Genomic DNA, 23,406 nt, shown 5'->3' with positions numbered 1-23,406 from the left:
GATGTAACAGTAAAGAAACCCCACGAGCCCCACAGCAGTGTTCAACCCCTGTGTAAACAGCCCTGTTCAGAACGCACCTTTTCCGTTTAAACAATAATGAGCCGCTCACTGTTCACCCCGACCCCGAGCGCACAGCAGTGAAGAGCGAGGAGCAGAAGCTTTCTCTCTGTTCTCTTTCTTCTCCGTTTTTACTCAGTGCTCTTATTTCTCCGCGCTTGTTGTGTCTGTTTTGCTGAGTTTAACCTCATCTTTGTGCTCTCACATAAAAGCGGGTCCAGCGCTGTGATTGGACAGACTCAGACGAGGGGGCGGGCCATTCTTAGGTCTATGCACTTGACGTCAGAAGTGAATCAGAATCAGAACGACTTGTTTTATCCCGTGTTTTCAGACTCAGGCAGCTCATAGAAAAACTGAATGGGTGGTCTTGTTTCACAGTGTGTGGGTTGGTGGATTCCAGATGCCCACATTAAACTGAACATGCACTGAACAAAGCATTGTTTTCGAAATATGCCTCCTTTAATCTCTCTAAAATGTCCATGGAAATATATTACATACAAACAGCACCCTGTACGCTTTGTGAGACACGGTGTCCAGACTTTCTGAAATGGTTTACACAACTAATTCACACCGGAGAGACACATGCAGAGGATAAAGAGTCAAAATAGTCCCAAATATATAGTAGATATATTTATATATCTATATATTATAGATAATATATAGATGTTAACTGATGCTTGTTTTACCGTTATCACTGGTCATTCTGGTCTGTACAGGCTATATCTCAGTAGAGATAGTGACCTTAGGTTCCCGTCAAGTTTCTCTACAGTGGAACATTTCAAATCGCCCTCTGTGTATGGCTTTGTTTATCTCAGAAATGGTGAAAAATTGCTGGACTGACATTTGAGGGAAAAGGCAGAAAGCCCTGGGGAACATACCGGGCAGGACAGGGGTAGCTGCTGGCTGGGCAATCGGTGCAAGTCCTTGTTGCATGGACAACTGGTGCAGCTTGGCCAACTGAGAGAGAGAGAGAGAGAGAGAGAGATGTATGATTGCTTGGTTTTCACTCAGAAGTTTGGAGACATTTATCACTTTCTCCAATTCCTCGCTGAATGATAAAGTAGCCACAAAACATTTAGAACAACTCTAAACAGTCCTAGGCCTATTTTCCACTGCAGGGCCCAGTGTTCCCGTATCGGTGTCCTGCTGTCGTATGCTATTACCGACACCGGGCCCTGCAGTGGACCAGAGGCTGCAGACCTCCTTCACATTTACCATTATTTACAGTGTTTTGTTTGTAAGATTTCCAACAGATTTGAAAGATCTGAGAAGCTACTTATTGGGGGAATTTTTTGGGAAATGTGCATTTTTTATTTTTATTTTTGGTAAATTTACTTTTAAATAAGCTTTTTAAATCAAAATGCCTTTGACAGGTGCCACAGATCCCCGAGGCAGGGTTTGTAGAGTATGAAGATACATAGTCGGATCTGCAGCGTGGATCTGTGAGCTGTGTCGGTGTGAGGATGAGGTGTGAGGACGTGAGTTGTTGTTCTTCTTCACGGATCTTACCTCTGAATGTGGAATGCCATATTGGTTCTGTACGGTGTACGCCTGAAAAACAGAGACGGCACACAGGCAGATGTTATTTTGAGAGTATTACAGGGCATTGGTCTGTGTTCTCATCACAGGACTGAAGCAGAACACACTCCTGCCACAGATCGGACTCTGTCTGAGCTCTGTGAAAACACACACCTGATCCTGTCTATCCAGATGTGCCAACAGCCTGAATACACCGAGGGACCCAGCCCGCTTCAGAGGGGGTCCTCTGTCAGATGCAGTGTATATTTAACTCTGCTGTTCTATTTGTGGTCAATGTTTTAAAGATAAATGTGTATTTTTGCTATAAATTTAATGATAGGAATAAATAATATAATGAGGAAACTGTTAACATACTTTAAACTGAACCTGAAGTCCATCCTGTGCACATTGGTTTTCTTTGGGGTCAGTTTTGACCCCACAGTGTTTTAACAGGATACACAGCTATCAGAACTATTCATTCATTCATTCAATCATTCATTGTCTGTAACCGCTTATTCAGTTCAGGGTCGCGGTGAGTCCAGAGCCTACCTGGAATCACTGGGTGCTAGGCAGGAACACACCCTGGATGACATTTTGAGTTGCCAATCCACCTACCAATGTGTGTTTTTGGAGCGTGGGAGGAAACCGGAGCACACAGAGGAAACCCACGCAGACACAGGGAGAACACACCACACTCCTCACAGACAGTCACCTGGAGGAAACCCATACAGACACAGGGAGAACACACCACACTCCTCACAGACAGTCACCTGAAGGAAACCCACGTAGACACAGAGAGAACACACCACACTCCTCACAGACAGTCACCTGGAGGAAACCCACACAGACACAGAGAGAACACACCACACTCCTCACAGACAGTCACCTGGAGGAAACCCACACAGACACAGAGAAAACACACCACACTCCTCACAGACAGTCACCCGGAGGAAACCCACGCAGACACAGAGAGAACACACCACACTCCTCACAGACAGTCACCCGGAGGAAACCCACGCAGACACAGAGAGAACACACCACACTCCACACAGACAGTCACCTGAAGGAAACCCACGCAGACACAGAGAGAACACACCACACTCCACACAGACAGTCACCTGAAGGAAACCCACGCGGACACAGAGAGAACACACCACACTCCTCATAGACAGTCACCCGGAGGAAACCCACGCAGACACAGAGAGAACACACCACACTCCACACAGACAGTCACCTGAAGGAAACCCACGCAGACACAGAGAGAACACACCACACTCCACACAGACAGTCACCTGAAGGAAACCCACGCAGACACAGAGAGAACACACCACACTCCTCACAGACAGTCACCTGAAGGAAACCCACGCAGACACAGAAAGAACACACCACACTCCTCACAGACAGTCACCCGGAGAAAACCCACGCAGACACAGGGAGAACACACCACACTCCTCACAGACAGTCACCTGGAGAAAACCCACGCAGACACAGGGAGAACACACCACACTCCTCATAGACAGTTGCCTGGAGGAAACCCACGCAGACACAGAGACAACACACCACACTCCTCACAGACAGTCACTTGGACCCTGGAGCTGTGACAGAGACACCACCTGCTGCTCCACAGTGTCGCCCAGTCAGAAATATCACCATGCCAAATATTACCCTCACACCACGGTGGTTTTGTTTGTTGTGGATGATACTGAGGTCACTAACACGCAACGTTATCTTCAGTAAAAATGTCCCTTGGCTTCAGGGCCCTCCTCTGGTTTATTAAACTGGATTTATTTAGGCGAAGAGCAAAGAAACATAAAGTACCTTAAGCATAAACCTGGCCCACAGTTTTTTAAATTGTTGGGGTCAAGGAAAAATAAAATTGAAGACAACAAAAAACATATATTTAACAAGTTACAGAGAAGTCTCAACAAACAAATATAATACGCCATTATTTCTATTTATTGCTTCTACCATTTTACTGGCTTTTATTACGGCTTCCATTAGCTTTAGGAGTCTTGCTTTCAGTTGTGGAACGGCTGAGGTTTGGTTGTATTTTCTTCTTCTCCAGATTCAGTTAATCCCAGACATCTGTGCTGTGTTTATTATTTATTTGTTTGCTATTTCATTTGTTTATTTATTTTACAGTGTTGTACTCATCATCCGGTTTCAGTGGGGGCTTTGACGATAATGAAACCTGCACGTGTCACACTCTGGGTCATGTACAAACATGAGTATGGATCCGAGCGTCTGATCTGAGTGAACGATCTGAGTTGTGTGATGTGGTGATGTGAATGCAGACAGATCAGAGCAGTTCCTGCTCTTCGACCCCTGTCCACAAACATCAGTGGAAGACGAAACCCGCTCTAGAACCTGACCAGGTTCTGTGGCGCCCAGTTGGGATCATCCCAGACGCCACTGTCGCTCTCAGGAGCCTCGCTTTCCAATCGAAGAACTCTCTGAGATCGGGGCCTCGGCATCAAAGAGAATCTGGGGCTCAGCGAGCAGACGAAGCGGCTGAAGGGAGCACTACGCTATTCCCACAGGCGCTGTTGTATAAGACTGTTTAAAAGTTTAAACACACACTGCAGAGAGAGAGAGAGAGAGAGAGAAGGAAGAGACATGAGCGAAAGCAAAAGAGTGACAGAATAGAAGGAAAAGAGAGATGGAAAGATATTATAATGGATAGCAGGAAAGAAGAGAGAGGGAATAAGAGATTAGGAGAGAGAGAATGGAAAGTGAAGAGAGGGAGAGAGGAAGTGAAAAGAGAACAAGAGAGTGGGAAGGAGAATGAGGGAGAGAAAACAGGTACAAAAGAAATGAATGAGGGAAGGAGAGAAAGAAAGAAAGAGATTAGAAAGGAAAGAAGAGAGGATTAAGAGTGAGAGTGGGAAGCATAGCAGAAAACACAGCAAGAGAGAGAGAGTGAAATGGGAAAGACAGAAGGAGAGAGTGGGAAGAGGGGTAGGAAATAGACAGCGGGAAAGAGAGATGAAGGAAGACAGCAGAAGGGAGAGGAAAAAAGAAACAGGGCACAAGTGTGGGCGAGAGAGAGAGAGGAAGGGAAGAGAGAGAGAAAGAGAGAGGGAATGAGGAAGAGAGAGAGGGAGAGAGAGGAAGAGCGAGAGAGAGGGCGAGAGAGAGAGGAAGGGAGAGAGAGAAAGGGGAGAGAGAGATGAAGGAAGACAGCAGGAGGGGGAGGAAAAAAGAAACAGGCCATAGGTGTGGGTGAGAGAGAGAGAAAGGAAGAGAGAGCAGGAAAGAGAGAGAGAGAGAGAGAAGGAAAGAGAGATGAAGGAAGACAGCAGGAGAGAGAGGAAAAAAGAAACAGGGCAGAAGTGTGGGTGAGAGACAGAGGAAGAGAGAGACAGATAGAGAGACAGAGAGGAAGAGAGAGAGACAGATAGAGAGAGAAAGGGGAGAGAGAGAGGAAGAGAGAGAGTGGGAAAGAGATGAAGGAAGACAGCAGGAGGGAGAGGAAAAAAGAAACAGGGCAGAAGTGTGGGCGAGAGAGATAGAGAGAGAGAGAGAGAGAGAGAGAGAGAGAGAGAGAGAGAGAGAGAGAGAGAGAGAGAGAGAGTGTGAGAGAGTGTGTGACGTACAAATTACAAGCCACGTCTTAGAGGAAGACGGCTTTCTTTCCTCGCTGCTTCAGTTAATGACGAAGTGCGTCCTCGGATTTTAAGGCGGACGTTTTAATTCAGAGCAGAAAAAGAGACTCTTTTGTGAATAATAATGAAAACATTCCCCTCAGAGGGAAGAGTTTTGGTGTGTGTGTGTGTGTGTGTGTGACAGAGAGAGAGAGAGAGACATTACACTGGGTGTCTAGGGAAGCTCTATAGGAATGGAATTAATTCATGTATTTGTTCATGTATTCATTCATTACTTCCCCATTCATTCATTGGTTTGTTCAGTTGTTCATTCATTCATTCATTATCTGTAACCCTTATCCAGTTCAGGGTCGCGGTGGGTCCAGAGTCTACCCGGAATCACTGGGCGCAAGGCAGGAACACACCCTGGAGGGGGCGCCAGTCCTTCACTTAGTCATTCATTACTTCCCCATTAATTAATTCATTCATTCACTGAAGCTTCAATCCATCCATCTGTCCATCAATCATCCATTTATTCATTCATTCAATTCATTGAGGCTTCATTCTATCCCCACATTCATCCATTCATCCATCAATTCATCCAACCATCTTTTCACCCACCCATTCAGGTATTCCTCCCTCCATCTGCCCCTTCGTTTATTCCTCCGTTCATATTCTTATCTTCATCAGAGCGGAGCTTCATTTATTTACTGTCATTATTTATCTCTCCCTCTTCCTCCTCCTCTCGCAAACGCCATGTCTTCGTAAATAAAGTGTAAAAGCATTAATCGCCTTAGCCAAGCACTTAACACAGTGTAATCCACTCACACACGCACACACACACACACACACACACACACACACACACACGACGCACTCAAGCGCTTCCTTCATTAGCGAGAGCCGCTGTGATGCTGACAGTCCCCAGGTTCTTTCCAGGCAGCACTTATCTCAACTCATTTCGGGGGGCTGCCAGAAGAGTCTGCCCACCTTGTGTGTGTGTGTGTGTGTGTCTTAAGTTGTGTTAGGTCAAATGCCTCCCCTGTTTTAGCTGTAGTCTGATAAGAAAGTGAGGGTCCAGTTCACTTTGTGCCGTGTGCAAAAGTTTCAGCACTAAGCTGCTAACTGTGGAAAGGCTGATTTTTATCAGTAAGGCCTGTATCACCCCCTCCATTAGCTGTCACACACACACACACACACACACACGCTATCCCATGACACCAGTGATATGTACAATGGCCCTTATTTATCTCCTCCGATGAAGAATAAGATACGACCTGAGGCGAGTCTGCCCCCTTCTCAATCACGGAGAATGGAGATACACTGTTTCCTACCCCATTCCAAACATTACATAGTGCAGTTTCTGCAGTGCCAAGTCTGAAGTAGCAACAACAGAGGCTCTATTCTCTCTATTACACATTAGTGGAGCATCACAATCATTTTGTAGCTGTAATTTTAAGGTCACTACTCTCTCACACTTCCACCGACACCTCAGGCCCCTCATGAGCTCCTATTGCGTGATATTTCCCAGCATGCACTCGTCCTCCGCCTTTTTACCCACAATGTAAGAGAAAGCCGAAATCAGAATCCAACGCGATAAAAATTGAGCGTGACCTGTTTTCATTTTTCATGAACGAAATCAAAGCACATGAAAAGATGCAACAAGTTCTGAGCCAACACCAAAAAGAATAGGAGAGAACTCAACGTGTGGCCACGAGGGGAAGGAGAGGAGCCTGAGAAAACAGGCCGACCTGCAATACACACCACTAAACACATCATTCTCAAGGACTTTAATTAAATTAGTAACGCGCAGTACGCTAATGAGCAGAGGAGCCAGGAGGGGTGCGAGAGTCATGCGCTGATTCAAAGAGAAATGCAGACAAAAGCTTCTCTATGCTGCATTTCTCTTTGGCTCCAGAGATATTCTGCTTACAACATGCGGCGAGAAGCAGGACGGGAGGGTGAGGGCTTTACTCCATGTACAGAGGCAGCTCTAGGGCTTGACCGATACTCCAGTGTTAATCCTGATTAGGGCTCCGCAGTATCGTATCGTTTTAAAAATTCAGATCGTGATAATCCCAATATTCCGATATTGTTCACAGAACGACATCATGCAGTCACTCTTTATACGGCATACGTGAGTTACGTGAGGCTTTTAGACGCAGCAGCAGCGCGGCGGAGAATGTCTCTGCGGTGGAGGACTTCCAAAAAGGGAAGTGACTTCAGCCGTGTGGAGGTGGTTTAGTTATAAAACATCAGACGCATTAACACACCACACCACAGTAATTGGGAGATGTGCAGGAAGTGTGTAACGACACAAGGGTGAAACACAACTAAACTGTTTCACCACCTCCTCACACAGAAACATCCAGCTTTAAAGTTAAAGAGCTGTGTGTGAGGAGCTCAACAGTCACTGAGCTCTAACCCCAGCACAGACTCAACACAGCAGCTATTCATTTGTTTAGTTGTTTACTGTGAGGCTTTAAGGGTGTGCTTTGTATCATTGTTTATGTTTGATGTTTATTTAACAGTTATTTAATTTCTATTCAATGTTTGAAACTGTTAATTGTGTAATAACATAACTTCAAATAATATTTATTTAGGTGCAATAAATTTTCATTGTTTTTAATGTAGGGCGGCACAGTGGTGCAGCAGGTGGTGTTTCTGTCTCAGCTCCAGGGTCATGGAGGTTGTGGGTTCGAGTCCTGCTCCGGGTGACTGTCTGTGAGGAGTGTGGTGTGTTCTCCCTGTGTCTGCGTGGGTTTCCTCCGGGTGACTGTCTGTGAGGAGTGTGGTGTGTTCTCCCTGTGTCTGCGTGGGTTTCCTCCGGGTGATGCTCTGGAATGCTCCAAAAACACGTTGGTAGGTGGATTGGAGACTCAAATGTGTCCGTAGGTGTGAGTGAATGTGTGAGTGTTTCCCTGTGAAGGACTGGTGCCCCCTCCAGGGCGTGTTCCTGCCTTGTGCCCTGTGATTCCAGGTAGGCTCCGGATAAGTATCAGCATCAGAAAAAGCAATAAACCAAATCAGTAAAATGTAAAATTAACCCCTTAAGGTGCTGGACCCTGGGTATCCCAACATAACCCTCTTGTCCATGTTGTGCACTGGGCATTATGACATTTATTGACCCTTTCTTAAGGAGTTACATAAACTCCTCAACAACAGGGTCATAACCTGAACTGGGCAGTGTGTTAATTATTCATACATTGTGTCCATTTATCTCTATGGAAGTTGACATGGCCAGTCACGTTATCTCAGCCAGGGCTCAGCTGGTGTCTGTGGTGACGTGGTACTCACTTGTTGCAGATCCAGAGCTCCCTGAGCCACTGAGAAAAGCGGATGAGACCCAAACTCGGAAGCTTCAAAAACCTTCAGCATGAAAGAGACACAGAGAAGAACACAGTTCAAAGCTTTAATTTGCATATCATAGCTATAAGATGTTTATTTGTAGATCATCCCTCTCCAGTTAAAACACGTATCTCCAAAATAGCAACATCTCAACTTTCAGTGGAAGTCAATGTAAAATTATTCAGAGTCATTTTGTAGCATTCTTATTGGTCGGTTCCTTGTGTGAAAGACAGCTGCTGTGTTCAAATGATGTAGTAAACTACACACCCACAAACACTGAGATACGTGGTTTCCTTGGGACGGCGATGAAGCACCGTGTCTGTGTTATTTAGGTCACCTGACAGTGGTTTTAATCTTGTGGCCGATGGGTGGATCAGTGGATGGTATTATCTTCAGTGCCATCCTGCTGTGATTATCACTTTCAGGGATGTGGCATTAAAGCCAACATATCTGCACCGAATGAGCCCCGGCCCTCCATAGAAACAGGGGCCGAACATTAACGCTCTGTGATAGACGTTTATCTCTGGCGTGTCGTGATGGAGTGATGTATCAAAGTTAAACATTATCACTGCTGCACGCGTCCAAAATCGCCTCCTACATCATTCATTCACTTCTGTTTTTTTTCCTGCCAGCGAACGACTCCGAAGAGCTTTTAATGATGATGAATATTCATGAGGCTGATTGATCTTAACGTTGCTGTTCATGCAAAGGCGTGCTGGTGATGAATCGCTGTGCCACCAAGAATAAACATTACAGTCACTCCACTGTAGACCGGACGCTCCGTTATAGAGTGGAGTTAAGTGGCTATTCCCCCCAAAAAACCCAAAAGAACAGTGTATGTTCAGGGAGAGGAGAGTCCACATACACAGTGGAGGAGTAGAGTAAGACAGTCGTATGCAAATATCTCGAATCCCAGACACTATTTCAACAGTGTATCAGTAAAAGGGAATTTTAATATGAATGGATTACAATTTTCAAACCCTGGTTTCTCAGAATCTTCCCCCAATCATACGTCATTTCCAGTCTCACTGTTTACTGAAGTCACCTCTCCACTGCGCTGTCAGAAACACACTCTGGTGGTACCCAAGGGAACATATTCAGTGCCTTTTTAATTAGGGAACATAACTGTCCCTTATTCTACAATAAAAGTACATTTTAAATTTGTGTTGATTTCACACGCTCTGTTTCATCTCCAAGACTTTTATTGTGTTCTTTTATTCTCCACAGTTGTACAATGAAAGATTACAGAGATCCCCCTCTCCTTCTGGAGAAGAAAATGTAATGAACCTTTAGGGAACACAACTGGACTCTAATACCACTGCTGCACCTTTAAAGATACACTCCACTGTTTGTTTCACATTGAGAGTGTGTGAGGGTGAGGACAAGCATGTGCTTCATGTCACTGCTGCTCATGTAACATCATTGGACAGCTTAACGCACCGGAGGAGAGCACAGACAGCCCCGGTCTATCCCATCAACTCAAAGATGTCTGTGCCGACTGGCACTGGGATGTGTGATGAGGGGAGGTAGGGGGTCTTCCCAGCCACTCAGAGCCAAGGCAGGTGTGCTTTCTTAGGACTCCCAGGCCCAAACGCCTGAGATATCACTGTGGATCGAACTAGGGATCTCCCAATGATAGGGTCCACGCTTAGACTGCTGGGCTACTCACTAAGACATGTAAATCATCTACAGGGGACACACTTGTGAATACCCTATGCCATAGCCTTAGGCACAGTTCTACAGAGATGTAACAGCAGGTTGTGGGGTCATAGACCACAACAACTGTGTCTGGTCCACAGCTGGAGAGATATTAACTGAAGAAGTCTATAAATACGAATATCTATATGACACCTTCGCCACACTACGGAGGTGGCAGCTGGTACACGGTGACATATTTCCTCACACAAAAAACCAGGAAGCAGGAACCCAGACGGAAAAGTGGCAGCATTGTATTTGTATTTTTCCTGACTGTGATTTCAGAGCCATGCAGAGATGCCAACGCACAGTTATTAACACTCACAATGGCACAGGCCTCACAGGCTACAGTGTGGACTCCGCACAGATCTGAATCAGAAGCATAAATCAGCTTTAATGCTAAACTTGTTTTATTAGATAATTAAGACATTTACACTTCTAATGAGTCAGAAAAATAGCAAAGACGATGTAATAACAGTGCTTTAAATGAACTGAAGTCATAGTGTCCTCACAACGCAGGCCACTGGCTCACAGACAATGACGAGGACATTCAGCTATTGACTTCAGTGATTAGAATGATGTAGAGACAGTGGATTACAACTCTGCAGCTCTGAACGTACATACTCTCAGTTAACTAACCGTGGAGGCACTGCCTTAATGTATATTTATATTTATTCAAAAAATATAACATTGACCCATTCATTCATTGTCTGCATTCATTGTCAGGGTTGTGGTTGGTCCGGAGCCTACCCAGATACACACTCACACCTACGGACACTTTTGAGTCGCCAATCCACCTACCAACGTGTGTTTTTGGAGCGTGGGGGGAAACTGGAGCACCCGGAGGAAACCCACGCAGACACAGGGAGAACACACCACACTCCTCACAGACAGTCACCCGGACGAAACCCACGCAGACACAGGGAGAACACACCACACTCCTCACAGACAGTCACCCGGACGAAACCCACGCAGACACAGGGAGGACACACCACACTCCTCACAGACAGTCACCCGGAGGAAACCCACACAGACACAGGGAGAACACACCACACTCCTCACAGACAGTCACCCGGAGGAAACCCATGCAGACACAGAGAGAACACACCACACTCCTCACAGACAGTCACCTGAGCAGGACTCGAACCCACGATCTCTAGGACCTTGGAGCTGTGAAGGAGACACTACCTGCTGCGCCACCGTGCTGCCCACAATATACCATATAATAATAAATTATAAAATATGATGTGTATAACTGGGCAGCACAGCGGTCTGGGTGTGGTGTAGCAGTCGTGGACTCACCTGATTTCCGGAGAGCAGCACTGCACCTGGTGAAGGACTGGGACGGTACGGGATGGTGGCACCTTTTGGAGGGGACTGTGGAAGAGAAAAGAGGGGGAAGGTGAGGAGGAGGAGAATTGAATGGTGTTTGCTGAGATGAGGCATGACATTTTCTGATGAGAGTTTCAGGCGGTGCTGGATTGCAGTGGACACGGACGCAGGAAGAAACTCGTCGTTTACAGACTGCGATTTCAGGCTTTATTTGTCGTGGACGCAGCACTGAAACAGAGGCAATTGAATTCTTACTTTCAAGAGCTCTTCCATTAGAACACAAACCATATCAAGAGCAGGACATACGGGCGTATATTGTCCCTAATGACGCCTTCTATATCCAAGACCAAGGCTCCAGAGATATTCTGCTTACAACATGCGGCGAGAAGCAGGACGGGAGGGTGAGGGCTTTACTCCGTGTACAGAGGCAGCTCTAGGGCTTGACCGATACTCCAGTGTTAATCCTGATTAGGGCTCCGCAGTATCGTATCGTTTTAAAAATTCATATCGTGATAATCCCAATATTCCGATATTGTTCACAGAACAACATCATGCAGTCACTCTTTATACGGCATACGTGAGTTACGTGAGGCTTTTAGACGCAGCAGCAGCGCGGCGGAGAATGTCTCTGCGGTGGAGGACTTCCAAAAAGGGAAGTGACTTCAGCCGTGTGGAGGTGGTTTAGTTATAAAACATCAGACGCATTAACACACCACACCACAGTAATTGGGAGATGTGCAGGAAGTGTGTAACGACACAAGGGGGAAACACAACTAAACTGTTTCACCACCTCCTCACACAGAAACATCCAGCTTTAAAGTTAAAGAGCTGTGTGTGAGGAGCTCAACAGCCACTGAGCTCTAACCCCAGCACAGACTCATCACAGCAGCTATTCATTTGTTTAGTTGTTTACTGTGAGGCTTTAAGGGTCTGCTTTGTATCATTGTTTATGTTTGATGTGACTGTCCCTAATGATGCCTTCTACACCCAAGATGACCAAGGTTTTTACAGCACTGACATACTCATCCTCAGCGCTGCAGTGACACTGACGTGGTGGTGGTGTGTTAGTGTGTGTTGTGCTGGTGTAGAGTGGATCAGACACAGCAGTGCTGCTGGAGTTTTTAAACCCCTCAGTGTCTGGACTGAGAACAGTCCACCGACCAAAAACATCCAGCCGACAGTGTCCTGTGTCACTGATGAAGGACTAGAGGACGAGCGACACACTGTGCAGCGACAGATGAGCTACTGTCTCTGACTTTACATCTACAAGGTGGACCAACGAGGGAGGAGTGTCTCACAGAGTGGACAGAGAGTGGACACAGGGTTTAAAAACTCCAGCAGCACTGCTGTGTCTGATCCACTCTACACCAGCACAACACACACTAACACAACACCACCACGTCAGTGTCACTGCAGCGCTGAGAATGATCCACCACCACATCACACCTGCTCTGTGGGGGTTCTGGGTGGGATTTTACAAAACATTTCAGAATGTCAATGCACAGGATACGATGGAGAGAGAGAGAGAGAGAGAGAGAGAGAGAAGAGCACTGAAAGAGAGAGTATTATGTGTGGCCAGGACTGTGGACGTCTGGGGTAAGTGTGCGCTGACCGCTGAGCCTGATGCTCTTGTATCTCCTTAATGAGTGGAAATGCTGACGTGCTGAACACAAATGTAATGTGCTTATCGATCAGGTCTTCGGCACATTACTTAAGAGAGGCCCATTATCTTTAAGCAGGAAGCCATTTGCTTGGATTATTTTCTGTATATTGTGGAGATTGATGATGCTTTCTGCTGCTGGTGCTGGGAAGGACCTTTCTCAATTAAGTTCGAGTGAACAGGACACATCAGCTTTATTGCAGCCTAATAGTGCACCCCCAAATTGCCATCATTTCCGAGACCATTGCTATCAACTGCATATTTCAGTCCGGAGGGGGTGGGGTTTAACGTTCTCTGATGAAGGGTGTTGGTCTCCAAATGCTTATGAAAATTGTTTCATTACACCTTAAGCCACTACAGTAACTGCAGTAAGTGCAGCACCATTTAAGGTGGAGTTTTTGGAAGAGGAGCTTAGGGGCACCGTTTAAGATGAAGCAGAATATTCCAGAATTTATGGTGGACAAAATTCGAATGAGGAGCTTAGGAGTCGGAACACAACTCCCGCATTATTTAAGGTGGAGCAGAATATTCCATTGAGGAGCTGGAGTGGTCAGAATAGGATTTATGACTGGACGCCGTTTAAGGTGGAACACAGAATACAAATAAAATACTGAAAATGGTTTGTATTATTTGTATTATTAATGATGTTGGATGTAACTGCAGGTGCTGGGGTGTACTGTGTTGCAATTTTGTTTTTCTACTTTTTCTACTCATGTGCTTTGAACTTCGACCAAAGAATTTTCATTTGCACCACTAGTCTAAAGCAGAGAGGCGTTAACTGAGATCCACGTGCGAGGTGCAGTCTCATCTCTGCCCAGTCGCCTGAAAAGAATCTTTTTAAACATTCATTGGGTCACTTTGCATAATTTGCATCCCTCCAGCAGGTGACAACCACCAGCGAGGAGTGCTCCTGAAGCCAGGCCTACAGCTTCCAAGGACGAGCTTTGAAAAGAAATGGCTCCGGCAAGCCGTCCTGGCTCCTGGCCCTTTAACGCAGTGAGGAATGCAGTGTTTATGAATCTCACTGATTAAAAAGTAAAACCTTCCCCCGGTCGAGTTAAAGGACAATGATTTGAGAGCGAATTCATTTCAGATCTGAGGGAATAAACTCGGGCGACCGCACCGCGGCGGCTGCGTGTTTTCGGCTCGTTTGGAAGCAGCGCTCGGAAAAAATTACAAATCACTGCGTGCACTGCAGGAGATTATTATAACGGTGCTTGTAAGCATTGCATGAAGAGGAAGCACCAGATACTCTGCAGTATTTTAGACCAGCCATTTAAAGCTTTGTCGAGGCTATATATGTGTGTTTAAAGCCCCAGTGAGAAACTGCAAGAACTAGAGTCACCCCAGGGCCAGCTGTGGCTTAACCTAAAGAGCCTAAACGCATTAACACTGACACAAGGACGATGCACATTCATTGTCCACATTTACAGCTAAGACAGAGTGTTCACATCAATGGAAAGTGCTTCTAGTCCCTCAGCAGCACTGAAGTGGACCTAGAATAAGGGTGGAAGCTCACAGCAACGCTTTAATTAGTTGTAGACAGTAGGCTTTGTCACTCTAAATGTAGTTGTTGCCGTGTTTACAAAGGTCTAGACGGTGTGACAGGTGCCGCAGTACGGCTTGGTCAAAACAGTAGCCTACATACTATTACTGAAAACCCATCGTCTCATCTCAGACACAGACAGCAAACGGTTCACTGAATTAATTCATCTGATTCCCTGGCCATTCAAAAGATACAGGTACACTGTATCTCTCAAATTCCTGCCCATGACCTTAAAGCAGTCCTGAGAAACAGAAATCGATTCCCTTTTCGGTAGATGGCTTGGTTACGAGCTGCAGATTTTGTATTGATTCAACAGGCTGAAATTAAACAGCAGAGGTACCTCGAGGATGACGGTGCAGATGAGTTTGACACATTGGATGATGGCCTCTTGGCTTCCAGATATCGTCACCCCTCTTTCCGTGGAGTTGGGAAGCAGGTCTCCTGCTACCTGCACCTGCGCCCCTGTGCTCTGCCAACGAGAGAGGAGCAACATTAATTAATACACAAGGCTGAAGCGTGGGTCTGGTTGATTGAAGTCTGTGAACGAGGGGTCTACACTCTGGACTGATATGGACTGATAAGTTACGAGTGTTCAAGGAAGGCATCTGGCCTAATTTGACTCGCCAGTGGGTTTCAGCCTCAGTCCTGAGACATCTACACTGCCCCATTTGGTGTTAACCTTGCCCTAAGTCGTCTCAACTAAAGCATCCGTCGGTTTAAAGCTGTCGGTTTAAAATTGTGCACCCTCAGAAATCTGTGTGAATAACAACTTAAACTGAAAATGTGAGTTTTCTGTTGTGTACAGAGAGAGAGTTCCTGAATCATCTGCTCACACCGCATGAAAGTAATCGGTTGGAAAGACATGATGTGACATGGGTGGTCACACTGAGTGTGAAATCCAGCCCCATACAGACTTTTCTCTCAAGTGGGAAAGCCTCAAATCAGTGCAGTACAGCCCCCCGCGGATCAGACACTGAGAACGAGGATAGCTTTACTGACTTATTTACTGCCATATTTTACACTCAAAACCCCTGATTTCAGGAGAAACGTTAAATGATGTCGAATTTGGCCATATAATATGTGTGGACACTGCGCTCTGTGCTCTCCACATCCACTGTCAGCTCTCTTTTTGATTGTTATTGTGTAGTTTATGACCCAGGCAGCAGTTTGTGAGACGGTGAGGTCGGTAAATCGACTCAGTGGGATGCTCAGACTGCAAGAACAGCTTCTAAAACTTCCCACCTGTCAGAAATACATAGCTGCTTAACTGGGCAAGTAATCAGTCATCTCTTCTCCCCTCGCGCTGCGTGTCAAATGACCCCCAGTGAAGCCGAGACCCATCTTATAGTTTAGGAAAAAGACAGACCACACAGTCAGTGGCCTGTGCACTGCTTAAGTATGAAAACATGGCATAAAACGAGCTGTTCTGATTTGCTGCGCTTCTGACATCAAGGGCAGAGACTTTAGAATGGCCCCACCCCCTCGTCTGAGTCTGTCCAATCACAGAGTTCGACCCATGTTTCTGTGAGTGCACAAAGATGAGGTCAAATGCAATGACAATGGAAAGAAAGAGAACTGAAAACGGCTAAAAACCAGAGCTCCTCGCTCCTCACTGCTGTGCGCTCAGGGTTGGGGCGAACAGTGAGCGGCTCGATTTCATTTAAAGGAACAGGAGCCGCTCTATAAGGTAGCACTCGAGTTTGTTATGAAACCAAGACTGTTAATAATTTAGACTCCAGACTCTGGCCCACTGCACATGCTTCTCCCGGGTTGTGTAAAAACCAGGGGGCGTTTATTTGGTGAAAACAGGTCACGACAGCCATGAAGCCAGGTTAATAAAGTTATAAACACCCACACCATTTAGCCTGGGACTCCACAGCAGCTTTACAACATCTTCAAAGATGCTGCTCAATGTGGTTGTTTTGAATTGCATGGAATGTCAGTAATAAGCCCCACCTCTCTAAGCCATCTCCCCCTCTTCGATTAGCTTAACACATTTCCTGCCATCCTCCTCCCTCCATCTCCTGCATTAGTGACCACTCCGACGTTAGCGTGACCTGGCTTCAAGCATTACCTCATTCCCAGGCCGGCAGCAGGGAGACCATAAATGTAAAATAAATGGGTTTTTACTGGCATCCAGAGCCATGAAATATGCAATGGAGCAAGCAGTTTTAACATAGAGCAGCACTCCTCAGAGGTCTTCTTGAGGAGAGGGAGATGGAGAGAGAGAGGGAGAGAGAGAGGGAAACAGATATAGACATCTATTTCTGAGGCACTTACCTCTCTGATCTCTTTGATTTTGGAGCCACCCTTCCCGATGAGAGAGCCACACTGGCTGGCAGGGATGACCAGCCGTAACGTGACCGGTGGCTTGCTGGTGACCGTACCGTTCGCCACAAGAGCAGTAAGGTCCTGGAAGGAGAAAAAAGGATGAGTGTCTGAGCGGAGGTTGTGTTGTGGGTTGGACAAACACAAGGGACAAATGAAAACAAAGCTGTGTGATTTTTATAATAGAAAGGACTAATTCAAGATGCTCCACCTGATGCTGGTAAAACTCGGTGTGAACCTGGAGCAGACAGGTACCAGTCTAGATGAACGAAACATCAGTAGGACGGGAAGTTCTCTGGGAAGTACAGGCTTTAGGTTCTTTGACAGGTTTTGTTTATTATATCATGATTTCATGGTTTAAAATTGAACTGAAATATAATTTTTCAGTGTGAATAAGATGTGGATGAGGGTGGCATTCCATTAATCTGACAAACAGAGGAATACAGACTCTGAAGACTCTATTCCATGGCCTGAACAGAACCAACAATGGGAGAGGGAACACTGAGGGAAAGCTGATCTAAATGGATATGACCACACTTGCGTTTGAATGTCTGAGGGATCAGGTTTAAGTCATGAATGAAGGGACTGAATCTCTCCATTTGCCACTTGTCTGGGGAAGAATACAATCTTTCACATAAAGGCAGAACATACAAGCCCCACCCATCCTTCAGGGGATGCCGGTGTCTCACGTTCACACTCACTGACCACTGAGACCACTTGATTTAATTGATTCAAATGGCTTATCACCTGCTTCACACGGTATATAACTACTTAACAACTGCACACTTACATGGTTTTAGTCATACTTCTCTTATTTTATATACTGCTCTTTGTTTATTCACTGCTCGTTTTGTTGTTTTGGAGGATGGGTCTCTTTCTGAGACTTGGGTGATGTCAGTGGTTCTTCCTCTTGCTGTAAATGAAGATTTCCAGCCAGTTTTCAAGAGCATTGGTGGTTATTTGGGGCTCAGGCCCAGCATTCTGTAAAGCTGCTTTGTGACAACTCCAGTAAGCTCTCTATAAATAAAATGAGATTTAACCTTTCCTCTTTGGGAGATAATCCCAAAGTAAACAGAGCACACTTGCACAAACCTTTGCACTGCATCTCGTGGAAATGTGTTAAAGTGAGAGAAACATGTCTTAATATTTACCCCTTTCCATGTTGTTATTTTGATGCGTTCAATTCAAATCAATCGTCGCCTGGTTGTGCGCCTACTGAGGGTACAGCTTTCAAGAGCTTCAGGAGAAACGTGCGTCCGATTTCACGCTCGCAAGAGGTCCTTTTCACAGCCTCACAAATTAATCAATCCCCCATTCACAGTTTGCAAATCGATGCGACCTGCCGGCTAAAGGTTACCGGTGATTGAACCAGGTTGAGCCAGGTTTGTGGCCAGGCTCGCATCGATCTCCACCACCACCAGATTATGGACATTTACATCTTAAGTGTTCCTTCTGAGTTCTGGCTTAGAGTCCAGGCGCCTGTGAGGCACGTCCAGAATCTCACCAACCTGGAAGCAGTGACCCTTATCTCAACTGAGCCTTAGGCATGACAGGAGAAACTGCAAACGTGGCCTGGGATCAGCAGATGAGGGCAGCTCTCCCTGACATTCTCCGCACGGCGAGAGGAATGGGCCTGAAGGTCCATTAGTCAGCCGACGCAATTTCAGAGGCTCTTTCTTTAATTAAGCCGGGCAATAAATATCAGTCCGAGTCGTGGCCCACCATCGCGGCAATCAATTAGCGGGGAGCAGGACTCTTGCCGGGGTTTGAAATGTAAATAGCGGCTGCTGTCTCACTGCCCATCAAACTCCTGCTTCTCGCTACGTGAACGGAATGATCATGACTCAAGTGGGCGCCTCCCAACAAAGGACTTATCCCTGCGTTTACTGTTTGCATTTCCGCACCGGGGGTTTGTTTGGGAGATACTGCCTTTTGCAATTCCTCCGACGGCTACTTCTGAAACCTCCTGAGAACGGACAGAAAGGAGAGAGGGAGACGTGCAGCTGTTCCCCAAAAATATAGTGGCATTTGAGGAAATAAACAGCTGATGAATACCCAAATGTGCGACGGAGAGATAAACGTTTTCCACCCCCTTTTCTCTGTGTCTGTCTTTAGTCCCCCGCTGGAGGATTTGCACTTTCACCTCCGCTGCAGTCTCGCCTCGTCTGAGTCGGGGAGATACAGGAGTCACCTTCTGGATTTTAATTTCACAATATGCTTTGTGTCTTAATATGCGCGGGCGCTACGTGTCTTCCCGGTTGCCCTCGGTGTAATTTGAAGTGTGAGCAAGATGTCCAGACCCACCCCTTCACCTTCCTCCTGCTAATCTACTTTCACAGCCTGGAGAATGATAAACCATCAGTCATGATATCAACCTCCGCAGCTCTGTCCATTTGCTTATGAGGTGAACTTCTGGGAGGTGGTCACAGAGGCACAGAATTCAGCCTGTGGTGCACTGTATAGAGCTCTAATCTGGACTTGCTGCAGCAGTCTCACACTCTGGAATAACACTGGGAGGTAATAATGAAATGCATGGTAAATATTCCTGCGGCATCCTCTGGGTTTGATATTATTTAAAGCCATTTTTGTGGATGTCCTTCCTAGCCCTTAGAGGAGACATATCTCCCTGGTCTCCACAGTGGAACACGGGTCAATTTTTAATGAAACGTCGGTGACCTGCTTTGGTCCAAACCCCACAGCAGTGTTCTCCCCCTGTGTAAACAGCCCTGTTCCTTTAAATGATAATGAGCCACTCGCTGTTCACCCCGACCCCGAGTGCACAGCAGTGAGGAGCGAGGAGCAGAAGCTCTGGTTTTTAGCCGTTTTCACTCGGTTCTCTTTCTTCTCCGGTTTCTTATTTCACTGCACTCTTTGTGCCTGTTTTGTTGCGTTTAACCTCGTCTTTGCGCTCTCACGGCTCGTTTTATCCCATGTTTTCTGACTTAGGCAGAGCACAGAAGATTTACTGGGGGAGTCTTGTTTCACAGTGTGTGGGTTGCTGGGCTCAGGATCTCCACATGCATCGAACAAGGGAGTTTTCATAATGTACTGGCTTTTATGCTTCAAGATCTAAGGTCTAAATCCAAGCACGCAGACTTAACTCCTGTCCTTTTGTTTTGACACTGCACACACTATATCATTAATTCTATCACCTGTGAATTTCCGCTATAGGGAAGTGCTCTCAATCATAAATCTCACCAACATCACATGACACAAAGCAGACTGGACCAGACTTGTTCAAGCTTCTACAGATGCTGGTGTTCAGGAGATGAACAGTGATTCCAATTTACAAACAAAGGCTTGGCAAAGTTGTGGGAAGAAAGGGATTTCTCACTCCAAAGCGTAGGTACCTGGTGGAGACCAAGTTCATTACTGGGTTTTATGCTCCTGGAGCCCCGACGTGCTGACAGATCCGTCCTGTAATAGGACTGAAGTGGGCCACAGGCAGCAGTTTGGTTTAATAAACACCCGTTAGGTGATTAATGTGACCGTCAAGACACTTTATCCTCCAGGTACCACTTCACACTTTGGACCATGGTGTAGTCACAAGGCAGGAAACACTTCGGAGGAAATCACAAACGGTTACGAATACCCCGTATGGTCAGGAACTTGTGGGCACCTGATCATTCAACATTTCTTGTACATTGAAAGTATTATTAAGCAGTGTGTCTACCTTTAATTGCAGTAACAGTTTCTACTCCTTTGGAAAGTCTTTAAGCCAGATTTTGGAACAATTTCGGTGAGGATCTGACTGTATTCAGCCATTAGTAGAGTATTAATAGAGTGATGTACTGATGTTGCATGATTAGTTGTTGATCACAGTTGCCACTCCAGTGAACCGCAAATGTATTGAACAGAGCTCCTTATCTAATTTTTCAAATCTGCCTACCGCACTGAGACGGCTTCATATACCTGGAGTCAAGAGCTAGCAACGTGAGCTGAAGTGTGCAGCTGCATTTCTGTGAAGCATCCACAACAAGTGCATATTAAAACTCACATGTTCGATGCATGTGCACATTCATGTGTGAATCGTGGGCCCACCAACCCACACAGGGTGAAACAACACCATCCAGTCAGTTTTTTGTGCACTGCTCAAGTCAGAAAACACGAGATACAACAAGCCGTTCTGATTCTGACGTCAAGGGCAGAGATTTTAGAATGGCCCCGCCCCCTCGTCTGAGTCTGTCCAATCACAGCGATGTGAGAGCGCAAAGACAAGATCAAACACAGCAAAACAGACACAACTAGTGCGGGGAAATAAGAGCACTGAGTAAAAACGGAGAAGAAAGAGAACAGAGCGAAAACAGCTAAAAACCAGAACTTCTGCTCCTCGCTCCTCACTGCTGTGCGCTCGGGGTCGGGGTGAACAGCGAGCGGCTCATTATCATTTAAAGGAACAGCTGCTGAAACAGGGCTGTTAACACAGGGGGAGAACACTGCTGTGGGGTTCGTGGGGTTGGACCAAAGCTGGTAACAGAACCGTGTTCCACTGTGAAGAAGGGGCAGGATGTTTACCCTATAAGTAGCACTAATTTTAAGGAATGCCTGCAAACATTCACACATACAGTGTATTTCCCAAGCGTTTTTCTTTGGAAGTTCTCATGTTCTTTCATTCTTCCCTCAGGGAATGTGACTTACGAGGAGCATCTGGCTGTGAAAGACTGTGAAAGACTTCTCCAAACCTTCCTGTGTTTTCTAAATCCATGAGAACACTGAGCTTCTGAAGCCGGACAAGCTCCTGAATAGAGCTCCTTGTAAGAACGGTAATGTGCATCATGTGTTTGGCGCGAGCCAAACCTTGGCCACCACCTCCAGGGTTTCTATGACAACTCCTTCCTTTTTGGGCGAGGCGGAACAAGGCAGGATCGAAGCAGGGCGGCGTAGGGGGGGATTCCTGAGCAGCTGTTTAATGAGAGGCTCCCTGCCTGGTGCAACATGATGTAAAGGAAGTAATGGGTTTGTTTTAAGCACTGAGGCAGAAAGGCAAGGTTGCTGCGCGAGGCACAGTCGAGGCAGAGGAGTCATTAGAGCCCACCGGGGGGGGGGGCGACTCTTTCTTTACATGCGGCTGTCGCAGGAATCGCATGGTGCGATGAGTGGCAGCTAGGGGTGGAAGCAGCTCTGTGATTGTGGCATAAGCAGTGTCAATTTATTTGGGGAAAATAATAACATATTTTCACTGTGCACAGTCTGGGTTCTCTCCTCATTGCTCACTAGCAGCTCAACACAAACACTGTGTTGTACTTTATCTGATAACAGGTTTAACAGGGGTGTATTCATAACAAGATTTCCTCCTGCAGCCCTCCCATTTTACACAGCATTGCTCACTAGCATCTCAACACAGAACCTGGAAACACTGCAGGGAGCTACTAAAGATGGCCACTAGGGGGGGCTACTGAAAACAATTATAAATAATACTGAATATACAGCAAAATTTAAATGAATTAAGAAAAACAAATTGTATCTATATATCATCGCTGTCCAATGTATTCAGAGTAATTCTGGAGCATTTCTATTGGTCCATTCCTCATTAAATTTTCACACAGTGTAAGGGACAGATGCTGTCCTCAAATGATGCAGTAAACTAACATGGAGATGCATGTTTTTTGTTGTTGTTGTTTATTTTTGGACAGCCATGATACCCTGTAAAATAAACAAGTAACCAAAAGCTATTTTCCTAAATCTGACACGTTCTGAGGTGTGTGATTCTCAATCTGTTTGATCTTCGATGAAAGGGTGACCACAGACAGTTTTCCAGATGTTTTTGTTGTGTGTATAAGTGTGCAATACTTGAAAGGCCTTCCTCAAAACAAAAGCACAAAACACACACACACACCTCCTCCAGCTTTATTGTGATCATGGTGAAGGCTCGGAACACACACTCCGTGGGGCCGGTGATGGTGATGATTCGCTCTGGGCAGGACCCCTCTGAGATATTGATGCGAGCACTGCTCTGTGGAGAGAGACAGATCAGGAGGAACAGAATTAAACGACAGCAATAGAAAGACCGTGTAAAATGACAGCAGCGCAGAGAGGGACTGATGATGTAGTGCTTCAGCTTGATCTCTCTCTCTCTCTCTCTCTCTCTCTCAGTTCTATATCTATTGCTTTCTCATTGGACCTCTCTGTCTTCTACTCTCATTCGAATGCTCTCTCTTGCACTTTTTCTTACACTTCCCTCTGTTTCTATTCTCCTATCCTTTTCTTGTCTTCTCTCTGTATCGTTCTTTCCTGCTTCTCTCTCCCTCCTCTCTTTCTCTCCCCCTCTGTCTCGCTTTAAAGTACTGCTGTGTGCTAATCACATGGCTGAGACAGCTTCCTGTGTTCCTCTGCTTTGT

At 46.1% G+C, this 23,406-nt stretch overlaps 1 protein-coding gene across 2 annotated transcripts in view; it reads right to left on the bottom strand.

The window, feature by feature from the left end:
* pcbp4 (poly(rC) binding protein 4) overlaps positions 1 to 23,406 on the bottom strand; it is a 101,526-nt gene that overhangs the window by 18,731 nt on the left and 59,389 nt on the right. For both annotated transcript variants that reach the window (XM_066671765.1, XM_066671764.1), the window contains 7 exons: positions 22,905 to 23,021; positions 17,021 to 17,152; positions 15,081 to 15,209; positions 11,505 to 11,579; positions 8,457 to 8,528; positions 1,567 to 1,608; positions 936 to 1,014 (listed from right to left, as the gene is read on the bottom strand). In XM_066671765.1, the coding sequence (XP_066527862.1) occupies positions 936 to 1,014; positions 1,567 to 1,608; positions 8,457 to 8,528; positions 11,505 to 11,579; positions 15,081 to 15,209; positions 17,021 to 17,152; positions 22,905 to 23,021 (646 nt within the window). The remainder of the gene's footprint in view (positions 1 to 935; positions 1,015 to 1,566; positions 1,609 to 8,456; positions 8,529 to 11,504; positions 11,580 to 15,080; positions 15,210 to 17,020; positions 17,153 to 22,904; positions 23,022 to 23,406) is intronic.

The sequence above is a fragment of the Hoplias malabaricus genome, chromosome 5 (assembly GCF_029633855.1).
Source record: "Hoplias malabaricus isolate fHopMal1 chromosome 5, fHopMal1.hap1, whole genome shotgun sequence".
NCBI classification, from domain to species: domain Eukaryota; kingdom Metazoa; phylum Chordata; class Actinopteri; order Characiformes; family Erythrinidae; genus Hoplias; species Hoplias malabaricus.
The sequence above is the reverse complement of the archived record's forward strand: the minus strand, read 5'-3'. Positions and strand labels throughout refer to the sequence as shown.